Consider the following 12,897-nt stretch of genomic DNA (forward strand, 5'->3'; position numbering starts at 1 on the left):
CAATTGCCGTGCTATTTTACACCGCCGAGACGCGCGACCGAAACAAAGTACAGGTAAGTGAAATAACATACTTACCCATACAGGACATGTACAGTCCTGGAGCATCAACGCAGCACTGAGATTCAGTGTCGCGCTGCCGAAGGCTGTCTGGACATGCTGGGAGTAGTAGTTTTGCAACAGCTGTAGGCACACTGGTTGGGATACACTGTAACAGGCAAACACCAAAGCAAAAATGTACTGATGCATTTCACTAATAAACAGCAGACATAAAATGCTATTTTTTTTTACTTATTAATTTATTTATTTTTTTGAGATTGTTTCTATTTTCCAATGATAGTGTGACTGGGGCATGATAACCTTTTATTTTATCGATACGTTTTTTTTTTAGATTTAAATTACTAGTATCTTTTTTATGGGGCCTTTGAGCTCCATCAGCCACCACTAACTGGGTGCAACATTTAGCTCTGCACCTCCTAGTACCTGATAAGATTGTAAAACAGTCGCACAACAATAACAAATATAACAAGGAAATTCTGTATTTTGGGTGGAATTAGCCATTTTTCTTTTTAATTGACTAAATGTAAAGATAATTCTCTCTTATAAATCCCAGGTTCTTCTTAGATTCATCAATGTGACGTATGAAGTTTGGTTCCAAAGTGGAAAACAAGGAGATAGGTGGAGAAGAGCGGAAGTTCACTTGGGAGCATTGTCTAACTTTCAGGTTTGTACTTTTGTTTTGTCCTTTGGCTGTTGTTTGTCATTGGAAATAAAATGTTGTTAGCCTATCCTGAGGTTCGTATAATGGGGCCATGAAACTGCTGATCATTAAAGGGGTACTCCATTTCTCCAGCGTTCGGGACATTTTATTCCGAACACTGGGTTCGGGCTGCGGGGGCCGTGACTTCACGGCCACTCCACCTCAATGCAAGTCTATGGGAGGGGGCAGTGGAGTACCCCTTTAATGATCAGTGGTTTCAAAATGTTCAGAACGCTTGGGCAGTGGAGCACCCCTTCAAGTCACTGGGGCTGAGCTGTAGTACCTGGCACAGGTAAAGTACGGACAAGCCGGTGTGCCTTGGGAAATAATGAAGAGGGTGCAGTGATTTCTGGAGCACCATGGCCCCTTCATTTAATTTAACAGCAGTTGCCCTTGGGGTTGGACTCCCATGGTATACGGATTGATGGCTGGTCCCAAGGATAGCACCAAGCATTAGCAGCATAGTACTACTAGATTTATGTAAGTGACCCCTCTTTGTAAAGCTGTTTACCTGCACTATAACCCAGTATATTGTCAGATTCTCTTTAACTCTTCATGGGCCTCCTGTTCTCATGCCTCATAAAAAAAGAGCTTTATAATGATCTCATCACATCTGCATTACAATTTGCAAAACTGTTTGTGATCTCTATAATGGGTTTTAGTGCAAAGAGCCGAGAAATAAAGTAGCCAGGACACAGTGATTGCAATAGGAGCTTAATAATAAATTTCCCATTGCGTTACCCTCATAATACTCCCTACGGAGTATAACAGAATGTCTAATTTACTGGAGTGAAGCTGAAATCTAGCGCCATAAACAATGTCAGCGGCGCGGTAATTAATTGGACTTACCATATGTTCAACATTGTGTCTCCTAGCCAAATAATTAAACTGATATGTATTTGCGTTTGGATATCATGTTTAGCTTACAGGAGATCTTGGAAAATAATCTATCAAATGTTAAATAGGAGAATTCCACTTGCCTAGGTAATGAAGCAATCTGCCACGAGAGCGGATATTTTTAGTGTGACATTTTGTTATTGGCTCGGTATGGAAAAGTTAGACAACTTTGAGTATATTAAATAGAATGACGACAAGAACAGCAGGGAAATAAAAGCTTAGCTAGCACATACTTCGCCCTAGAGACTTAGTACAGATAACAATATATACAGGATATAGACATTAGGATTTGAGCTGCAAAAAAAAAAAAAAAAAGAGAATAAACATGAAAATCCTGGGTACCAGGGCAAAATATGTAACGGGCCCCAACTTTACTTTGTTTTTTAAACATACTGGTGTTTTCTAATATAGCAGAGGGGCCCTTGTCCACTCTTACCTTCTTAACTCCCTGCTTCATCCCTGGATACAAGGACACAGACTTGACTGAAAGGGGTTCCCCAGCTTCAGATGTAGGAGCCAGCAAACAAAGTGATGGCAACTACACTATTGTTGTGGTGCTGGTTATGTCAATAGTGTTCAAAACCATGCTACAATAATGTTGCAAAATGAATAACAGTGTGACACTCAGCTGTAAAATAAGGGGTTACTCACTGAAAATGTTCACTAGGTGCTGCGTTCTTCTTGTAAATAGTTTAATTCCTAATGTACCCCAGCATGCATTGAAGACAGGGAGTCAGCTGGCCGAGCTCCCCTGTCTCGTACATAATTACCTGTCTGCCCGCCCCTTCATTATTATATTAATGAATGCTGCAGGAGAGCGCACAGAGAGCAGTGTGTGCACCCACAGCTGTCATTACCATAATAATGAATGACCGGGCTGATGGAGGATTACGTAGGAGACAGGGGAACTCGGCCAGCCGCCTACCTTCAATGCGTGCTGGGGCCCATTAGGAATAACATTGTTTACAAGAAGAATGCAGCACCTAGTAAAAGTATTTCAGTGAGTAACCCCTTATTTTACAGCTCTTTACCCACACTATAACCCAGTATACAGGGTTTGGTGCGGGTAAACTATCTGTCAGATTCTTTTTAACTAGGGTCCTTTGTTCAACCAACTTATCTATTCTGTAGAGTCGCTCTAAGCACTTTGGAGGACCCTGTGCTTTACACTGACATTGATTTCACCTGTGATGGTGTTGCAAGAAAATTAAAACACTTCTCCTTGATTTTCCCAATGGAATACAGCTGAAAACTAAAGGAAGACGCCCTGTGATCAACTTGTCACTGGGGCATCCTAACAAAAAGGAGTCACCCACAACTAAGAATGCCTGGAACGTATTTTTAATCTTTCATCCTGCAATATCTTACTGAGCGTAACCTCTGTTTTTGTAGATCGTCCTTCAAGCCAAACGTGGAGTAAGTTACGTAGGAGACGTCTGTGTGGACGATATTTCTTTTGAAGACTGTTCGCCGGTGGTGTTAGACGACAAGCCATGTACATCAGAGGAGTTCATGTGCTCCAACAAGTACTGCATCCCCAAGAAGAATATGTGTGACCTAGTCAATGACTGTGTGGATAACTCTGACGAGGACCACTACTTATGCAGTAAGTGACTTTACAAACTGTACAAACCAAAAACAACAATGAAATTTACTGCAGATTTGTATTTTACTATTGTATTATTCTAGTTTTGGACACATTTTTGTAGACTTTTTCTGGGTCAAACCTCATGTAAACAAATTGGTACGTGTGGAAGAAACAAAAAAACAGAGACAAAGCACAACCATGTGCCGTTATTTCCTTAAGAGGATAAATGCTGTGATGTAACAGGGTACGCTCACCTTAGTGTGTTGTACGATGAGCACAACACCAATATGCGCATGGTCCACTGATTGGGAAGCAGGAGCAGTGATGGTTTTTATACCGTATTTAAAACAGGTGTAGTAAAATCACAATAGAGACATTTTGTTATACTTTTTTTTTTGTATAACAAAATGTCTCTATTGTGATTTTACTACACCTGTTTTAAATGAAAAATGTTACTCGCGGGCAAATACGGTATAAAAACCGTCACTGTTCCTGCTCCCCAATCAGTGGACCTGACTGAGAGGGGGTCCCACCCCTCGAAACGCGTTGTCCTAACTTAGCTTGTCAAATAAATCTTTATTATTTTACTGGTTCATGTTTATGGTTAAAATGATTTGGCCATTCTGGAGAGCACCTGAAGACATTTACTTCCAGCTGTGCCCCACAGCGTCTTTGGTTCTACCTCATGTAAACAGGCAGATTACATATAAGCCCAGTTCTACAGAAAATAAGTCCAGGGTCTTGCAATTTTTTTCTACCAACATATAGTGCCAAGATAACACTGCGACATACTAAATACCAGAATATAGTACCCAAATAATTTTCAGTATCCAAATAATACTCCTAACATGGTGCTACACTCTTTGATCTGTATCTGTTCATCTGTGGAGTAGGACATCATCACACCATTCTTTGCCATCTCAATATGTCTGCTTGCCATCTGGATACCATCCTGCTCATTGTCTCCTGATGAGACTACCAGCATCAATATGTTAAGTAACCTGGAGGGGAAGAAATGTTTTCGAACCAACTGGTGCCAGAAGTTATACAGATTTGTAAATTACTTCTATTTAAAAATCTAAAACCTTTCAGTTCTTATCTTGTTCTTGTATTCTCCAGAGGAAGTTGTGTAGTTTTTTCCAGTCTGACCACAGTGCTCTCTGCTGCCACCTCTGTCCACGTCAGGAACTGTCCAGAGCAGGAGAGGTTTGCTATGGGGATTTGCTCCTACTCTGGACAGTTTCGGACATGGAGAGAGGTGGTAGCAAAGAGCACTGTGGTCAGACTGGAAAGAACTACACAACTTCCTCTGGAGCATACAGCAGCTGATAAGTACTGGAAGGATTAATATTTTTAAATAGAAGTAATATACAAATCTGTATAACTTTCTGGCACCAGCTGATTTGAAATCATAATTTTTTTTCCTGAGTACCCCTTTAAACCCTTTAGAACCAGCCCTTATTATGGCTCTGTATGAGTCGTAAGAGAAAAGCATAGTAAGATATAAAGCTGATTTTATACTAAGATCTACAGAGGCTCTTGGGTTCTTCAGGAACTGGACAGAAAAACATGACTATATTTCCTATGTATTTGGTATGCCGGACACTATAATTCCAGCCAGATGTCCTTCCCAAGGGGACATCTCATACAGCACTGTACAGAAATATCTTCATTTTCCAGTCAATACTTTACAATATCTCTTTAGAAGAAATAATATTTTCTTATTATCATATTTTATGGATGGGATCTTCTATAGTAAAATAACATTGCAGAACAGATTGACTTTGAGCCCATATTGTACAGTACACATTAGATTTATAGATGATATATTACAATAAAACACAAGAGAACAGATTGACTTTCAGCACAAACAATATATTGTGTAATTCCCCGCAGTTGCTTCATGAATATGAGAAACGTTATTTTATTTTTTTTACCACTGAAGTGTTTAACTAGGTTACTGCAGCAGAACTGAAGGAAATCTGCAGCATGATACTACAGTAAGGACTCATGCAGACAGCCGCATTAACCCCTTTCTGACCCCCCCGAATTTTGCTTTGTGGTTTACATTTTTTTCCTCCTCACCTTCTAAGACCCATAATTTATTTTTATTTTTCCACTGACAAAGTTGTATTAAAGGGGTACTCCGCCCCTAGACATCTGCACGCCGCCATCATTACTGCACAGAGTGAGATCGCTCTGCACATAATGACGGGCAATACAGGGGCCAGAGCATCGTTATGTCACGGCTCCGCCCCTCGTGATGTCACGGCCCACCCCCGTCAATACAAGTCTATGGGAGGGGGCGTGGCGGTCGTCACGCCCCCTGCCATAGACTTGCATTAAGGGGACGGGCCGTGATGTCATGAGGGGCGGAGCCATGACGTCACGCTGCTCCGGCCCCTGTTTCGCCCATCATTACGCACAGAGCGAACTCGCTCTGTGCAGTAATGATGGCGGGGTGCCGCAACGGCGATCACCGGGGTCCCCAGCAGCGGGACCGTGGCGATCTGACTTCTTATCCCTTATCCTTTGGATAGGGGATAAGATGCCAGGGGCGGAGTACCCCTTTAAGGCTTACCGTATTTTTATTGGTAGGGCAAACGTGAAAGCAAAATGAAATTGTGCAATTCTATGCAGCAATAATATAGTCATATGGTAAAACTGGCATCCTAACTTTATCCTATGGGTCAGAATAATAGCAAAAATATATAAATCTGTTCATTTCCATGTTCTGACCCCTATAACCTTTTTAATTTTTTCAGCATGGACCTTAATGAGGGATTTTTTTGAGCATGGACCTTAATGAGGGATGAACTGTAGTTTTTAACGGTACCTCATTCGTGTACTTCTCACTTTTTGATTACTTTTTATTCAATTAATTCTGGGATGTGATCAACAATTTTGACGCTTGGAATTTTTTAGCATTTACACTGTTGGCCGTGCAGGATCAGGAATGAAAATTTAATTTGTTGCATATTTATTTGTTGTTTCTCCACGTTCTAATGACGTGGAGTTATCCGCCCCTCTGAGCGTTGCGATCTGGCTTTAGAGCACATGCGCTGTCTTGTTTTACCCAGCTCTCTGTCCTGATGACGTGAGAGCTGTGCGTCCCCAGAATCGCTCTGCGCCGCGAAACTGTGCATGTGCTCTGAAGCCAGATCACAGCGCTCAGAGGGGCGGATAACTCCACGTCATTAGGACGTGGAGAAACAACAAATTAATATGCAACAAGGGGGCGGGATTTGGGCTCCTGCCTCTGACAGGTATAAGGTTGGCGGTGAGGTGAGATTGGCGGCAGGTATAAGGGTATGTTCACACTACGGATTTGTAGCAGAATTCAGCGATTCAGCCTGGCAGCCGGCGGTGGTGTTAGGACCACGCGGCACTGCGTCTCACCATTGACGGCTATGCAGTGCTCGCGGACTTCCGCGCAAAGAATGAACATGTTCTTTCTTTGCGCGGAACAATTTCAGTGTCTGAATTGTCCGCCGCTGAAATTCCGCAGTGTGAACGGACAGAAGACCCTTTCACACAGATGCTAACGTTCACTGTGCAGAATTTCACTCGCGGAATTCCGCGATCTGAACATACCCTAAGTGAGCATTACAGACTCCAGTTCAACCACACTGTAATGTATTGGGTTTAGTGTGGGTGAACGTGCTGACAGTTTTCCTTTAAAGGGTATTCCAGAATAATTTTTTCTTTAGCCTTTGAGCCCATGATGCCAAGTTATAAAACTGCGTAATATACTTCTATTACTTCAAAGCGCTGCTTTGTCCCATTTTCACACACAGGACCCACTCCCGAAAGTGCTATAGTGCAAATCTTTTTATTTTACCCTTGTCTTTGACCTTTCTCAGCATTCCATCCAGCCAGAGACAGTATGTCATAAGTCACAAGGTCTCCAGGGGGTGTGGCAATGCTGCAGTGGGTGGGTGGATAGCAGGGTAGAAGGGATCTACTGAATTAAAGGGGTACTCTGCTGGAAAACATTTCTTTTTAAATCAACTGATGCCAGTAGGTTAAACAGATTTGTAAGTTACTTCAATAAAAAAAATCTTAATCCTTCCAGTACTTATTAGCTGCTGTATGCTCCATGGGAAGTTCTTTTCTGTTTGAATTTCCTTTCTGTCTGACCACAGTGCTCTCTGCTGACACCACTGTCCATTTTAGGAACTGTCCAGAGCAGGAGAGGTTTGCCTATAGCCATTTGTTCCTACTATGGACAGTTCCTTAAATGGACAGAGGTGTCAGCAAAGAGCACTGTGGTCAGACAGAAAGGAAATTCAAAAAAGAAAGAACTTCCTCTGGAGCATACAGCATCTGATAAGTACTAGAAGGATTAAGATTTTTAAATAGAAGTAATTAACAAATTTGTTTAACTTTCTGGCATCAGTTGATAAAAAAAAATGAGACCATCAGCTGCCATACATGGTTTATATTCTCCCCTGATACCACATGTAAGCGCCTCATAACAGTGCACACGTTTTTGATACTGGTGAACAAAATCTTAGGTTGCATTCACATGTGCTGGATTTTAATATATGCAATAGAAGAGAAAAGAGGCAGATGCACTCACTCAGGTATTCTTGCCAAACTAAGTCTTTATTCGGTATCCGTTACAAGGTACAGCGGGTAGACGCAGAGGAGCAACCTCACAGCGACAGACTGTTTCCTGCGCCCTAGACGCACTTCCTCGGGCTGCTGGGCTGCGCCGGCTCTAACAGGTGAGTATTAAATAGGTAATCATGGGGGTTGCCATGGTACTACCTAAACAAATACGAGCAGCGGTACAAATCACACTTAAAACCAAGATTACAAAAACGAGCTTAGGTCGTTGCGATCATTCAGACCGGCCGGCCCTAAGGCCTTCAGTCTGAGGATCCACGAGCTTCACATTGGAGTAAAATCTTGTGGCGGTCACCTCCGTTTTTCGGACAATCAATTTTCTCTAGACCTGCAAACCTGAGTAGAGATCCATTGCCTCCATGTGTCTCATTCATGTGTGCAATGAGCCTGGGAGCACCTTTTCCTGTACGGAGGGATCGCAGGTGCTCTCGTATGTACAGGCTCCTAATAGTTTTGTCGACATAAATGAATCCACACGGGCATATTGGGATATAAACAACATAAGAAGTCCTGCATGTAATAAACTTTTGTACCGCATGTGTATAGCCCCCGGTACAACAGTTCATTACATGCAGGACTTCTTATGTTGTTTATATCCTAATATGCCCGTGGGCCTGGCATCTGTCTGATGCAAGTTTGTATCCGCTGATCCTACAATAAAGTACCTGTCGTTTTACCGCACTTGGCACTGGACATTCCTTTGTTATACACTTGTTTGTAAGTGTGAGGTCACTTTCCTCCCTCCCATACATCATGCACCTCACCCATTGAAACACAAATGAGCTTCATTCCATTCAAAAGACCAGTGTTTTCTAACCAGGGTGCCTACAGCTGTTGCAAAAATACAATTAATTTCAAAATGATCTCCCTCCCACCCAGAGGTCGCTTCACCTATTGAAGCAGGACAGGCTCCCTTTGCACACCTGACTAGTGATGTCATGTCTCGGCCACACTGCAACCTGGGAAAACCTGAGACCTGAGTCATTTTGAATGTTGTTAAAAATAATTATTGGGGAAAAAAATCACAGAAGAATTGCGAGATCACCGTCACACACAGGTACAGACACTATATTATGTACTACACTAACTTTACAACCCCCTGTATCATAGTCAAATAAAATAAAATTCCTGGAATACCCCTTTAAGCAGAAATCAAACTTCTCACTGACAGCAGCAGGAGAGAGCAAAGCAGAGGGCTGGGGAAAAACAGGGAAAGCACAGAGCTTTGTAAAGTGCATTATTTGTGGCAGAGGCGTAACTTGTAGCTTCTGGGCCCCAATGCATAATCTGTAACAGGGCCCCATAGCTACCATGTGCCATATATGATACTGGTGTTTTCTTATGGGGCAGAGGTGTCTTTGGGGCCAACTTGGGCACTCGGGCCCCGATGCAACTGTACTCATGCACCCCCAATAGGTATGCCCCTGATCCATGGTAGTGCATATAGTGTTGGTTACCTGTGTTTTTTTACATGAAACCCTTTGTCATTGGTTGGTATTTTTTTTTTTAATTATTTGGAGCTTGCATCTAGGAGGATGAAAGGCGGCAACAGAGGGAAGTAGCATCTTAAAGAATTGTAGGCACTTCATAATTTATCCAAAACTTCAGTCTGTGTGCTGGAGGGAACCTCCGTCATATAGACCATGGACAGAGGTGTCAGCAGAGAGCACTGTGGTCAGACTGGAAAGAACTACATGACTTCTTCTGGACCATACAGCAGCTGATGAGTACTGGAAGGATTAAGATAATTAATCTATTTACCTTCTGGCACCAGTTCGTCAGAAAAAAAAAAAATCATCCTGAGAACCCCTTTAAGTATGGAATATTATAGGATAGTGATCTCCAAACTGTGGACCTCCAGCTGTTGCAAAACCACAATTTCTATATCACTATACTATATCACATCATGTGCAATGTGTTTACTCTGCTGCTCTTTGTGTGTTATAACATTTCTCATTATAGATCATAAAACATTAAAGGGGCACTCCAGAAGAAGAAAAAATATTCAAGTGCCAGAACTGGTGTCACAAAAAGTTAAACAGATTTGTAAATTACTTCTATATAAAAATCTTAATCCTTCAAGTACTTATCAGCTGATGTATACTACAGAGGAAGTTCTTTTCTTTTTGAATTTCTTTTCTGTCTGACCACAGTGCTCTCTGCTGACACCTCTGTCCATGTTAGGAACTGTCCAGAGCAAGAGGAGGTTTGCTATGGGGATTTGCTCCTGCTCTGGACAGTTCCTGGCATGGACAGAGGTGTCATCAGAGAGCACTGTGGTCAGACTGGAAAGAACTACACAACTTCCTCTGGAGCAACAGCAGCTGATAAGTACTGGAAGGGTTGAGACGATTAATCTGTATAACATTCTGACACCAGTTCATCTGGAAAAAAAAAAAGATCATACGGAGTACCCCTTTAAGTATGGAAAATTATAGGACAGTAATCTCCAAACTGTGGCCCTCCAGCTGTTGCAAAACTACAATTCCCAGCATGCTGGGAATTGTAGTTTTGCAACAGCTGGAGGGCCACAGTTTGGAGCCCTAGGTTATAGAGGGTCTTTTAAATACTTTTTTTTTTTCAAAGTACTGTATATGCTGTGCTTTATTTAAAGTGACAAGAGTAAAGATGTGGAATGTTCTAACATTTATACAACCTTTTTATATATATAATTTTTTTTCACCACTCCCTAATACGAGCCAATTGCAAAATCACCGATTTTTATCAAAGTCAATGCCATTTCATTCCAGGAGATAGCTACAGATTAGGGATATGTTTCCATTCAGGACTATGCAACTTGAATTTTATATCATTGACCCATAGACGGCACTGTACAGTGGTCCTGTGAGGTCCTGTACTTTATGTAATGCCTCTAGGGAAGAGAACGTCCTATGGGAGATGATGAACATTGTGTAATGAATAGAGGCAGCAACGATGTTAGGCTTTAGCAAATCGTTTCGGCTTTGTTTGTGACTAATGCTCCTACAGGGGGCCGGATCTCTCCGTAACTGGAGCTCCTATGGATCCTCTTGTTACAGGGGAAAACAGTACTACATAAAAATAAATGTATTTTCAATGTCTTTGAGCAATATAACGTTTGGGGAACATGAACATGAAATGTGAACATGAAATGTGAAAAATTTTTCAAAAACTAGTAAAAAAATAAAGCATAGTAAAATAAAAATAAATAAATAAAATATACAAAATAAATCAAAATAAATAAATAAGATAAACAAAATAAATAAATAAATAAAATACATAATAAATCAAAATAAATAAACAAAATAAATCAATAAATAAAATAAAATAAACAAACTAAATCAATAAATAAATAAACAAAATGGAAAAAACAGTAAACATTTACAATCCCAATTCCAACCCAACTGGCCCCATAGCCAAACCTTGCAGTAACATGTTTGCAAAACAGGGCTCACTGGAACTTGTAGTTCCACTCGTCCCAGAATGGGAAAGTTGCAGTTGGCTAGAGTGATGCGGTAAACCTCAGTGTTGGTGTAAAGTCAATGGGGGGAATTTATCAAAACCTGTGTAAAGGAAATGTTGACTAGTTGCCCATAGCAACCAATCGCATTGCTTCTTTTATTTTTAACAGGCCTCTTTAAAAATTAAAGAAGTGATTTGATTGGTTGCTATGGGCAACTAGTTAACATTTCCTTTACACAGGTTTTGATAAATCTCCCGTATTATTCCTTGGGACACTTCCCTGGTGAAGATGTCCTGGCCACTGACAGGTGAAAGGTCCATTGTATTATGTGTGCAGTAGCAACCGAGACACCTGGACTCATAGGGTGTTGCAGTAGAACAAGTAACTTTTACTTAAAGCGTGCTTGTCATATAACATAAAAGAATAATGCTTTTATATGTCCCTCACTAGGTCATGCAGATGATGTACATGTGTTTTTTTATGTGTCTAGCGTCCGTATTTGGCTCACAAATCCCTCTGTTCTGTCGCTCACTCATTCTGACATCCACTGCTCAGGAAGGGGCGTGTCCAAGGCAAGCACTGAGCCCACCCTCACTCACCATGCATTCCCTTCCTCCCTGAGTCTGCTGTGCTGAGCTGGGTCTCTTCATCCAATCATTGCAAACTGCTCTCTAACCCCTTTCTCTCTATTGTCAGACAGGTGTCTGATAGGATAGGAGTGAGCACAGAGCAGTGCTAGTCCATCTAGTCATTTGGAAGCAAAATATTCTGAATTGGGAACACCATTTGTTATCAATCTCAACTATTAAATTGACTATAAAGAGAATGATTTCATTATACCATATATTTCTCATAAAAGAAAATGTATATATTCCAGTTAACACAATATTATAATGGAATACGGTATCCTCTATATTCCTGTATAATAGTGTTTTCCAACCAGGGTGCCTCCAGCTGTTGCAAAACTACAACTCCCAGCCTGCCAAAGGCTGTCCGGGCATGCTGGGAGTTTTGCAACAGCTGGAGGCACCCTGGTTGGAAGACACTCCTGTATAATATGTATGTGGATTTATGTGCTGTGCTTAAATATGTGTCATTTTGTAATATCCACTATTTTCTTGCTTTTTTGAAGCCATGTTTGATAAGGACTGTAGGTCCGAAACGCGTCGGCACTGTTTCTGGCAATGGACTTTTAATGAGAAAGCAATTGTAATTTTATCTATCTTCTATGTTAATGACGGTGAATTTCACTGATACGTTTGTATTTCTGTATACTCTCTAGACTCTTATCTTGGACGTTGTGATTTTGAATTCGATCTTTGTGATTGGAAGCAGAGTCAGACCGATAATTTTGACTGGAGTGTACGAGCTGGGAGCACCCCGACTGTTGGCACCGGCCCAGTGACCGATCACACTCTGCAGAATCCCTCTGGGTTTTATATTTTTATAGAAGGGTCATTTCCACATTTTCCAGGCCAGGGAGCTAAACTTTCTGGGCCAGTAATAAGCAAATGGAGCCGAAACTGCACGGTAAGTTTAACCCCTGAGTCATTGTAATGTACTTAAAAGGGGAACTCTGGT

General features: G+C 41.4%; 1 protein-coding gene across 14 annotated transcripts in view; it reads left to right on the forward strand.

Annotated features, from left to right (window-relative positions):
• The window catches only part of MALRD1 (MAM and LDL receptor class A domain containing 1), a 551,665-nt gene that overhangs the window by 327,844 nt on the left and 210,924 nt on the right, over positions 1 to 12,897 (forward strand). For all 14 annotated transcript variants that reach the window (XM_056519234.1, XM_056519235.1, XM_056519233.1 and 11 more), the window contains 3 exons: positions 611 to 721; positions 3,047 to 3,260; positions 12,599 to 12,846. In XM_056519234.1, coding sequence (XP_056375209.1) covers positions 611 to 721; positions 3,047 to 3,260; positions 12,599 to 12,846 — 573 coding nt within the window. The remainder of the gene's footprint in view (positions 1 to 610; positions 722 to 3,046; positions 3,261 to 12,598; positions 12,847 to 12,897) is intronic.

This window comes from Hyla sarda, chromosome 5 (assembly GCF_029499605.1).
Source record: "Hyla sarda isolate aHylSar1 chromosome 5, aHylSar1.hap1, whole genome shotgun sequence".
Lineage (NCBI taxonomy): Eukaryota > Metazoa > Chordata > Amphibia > Anura > Hylidae > Hyla > Hyla sarda.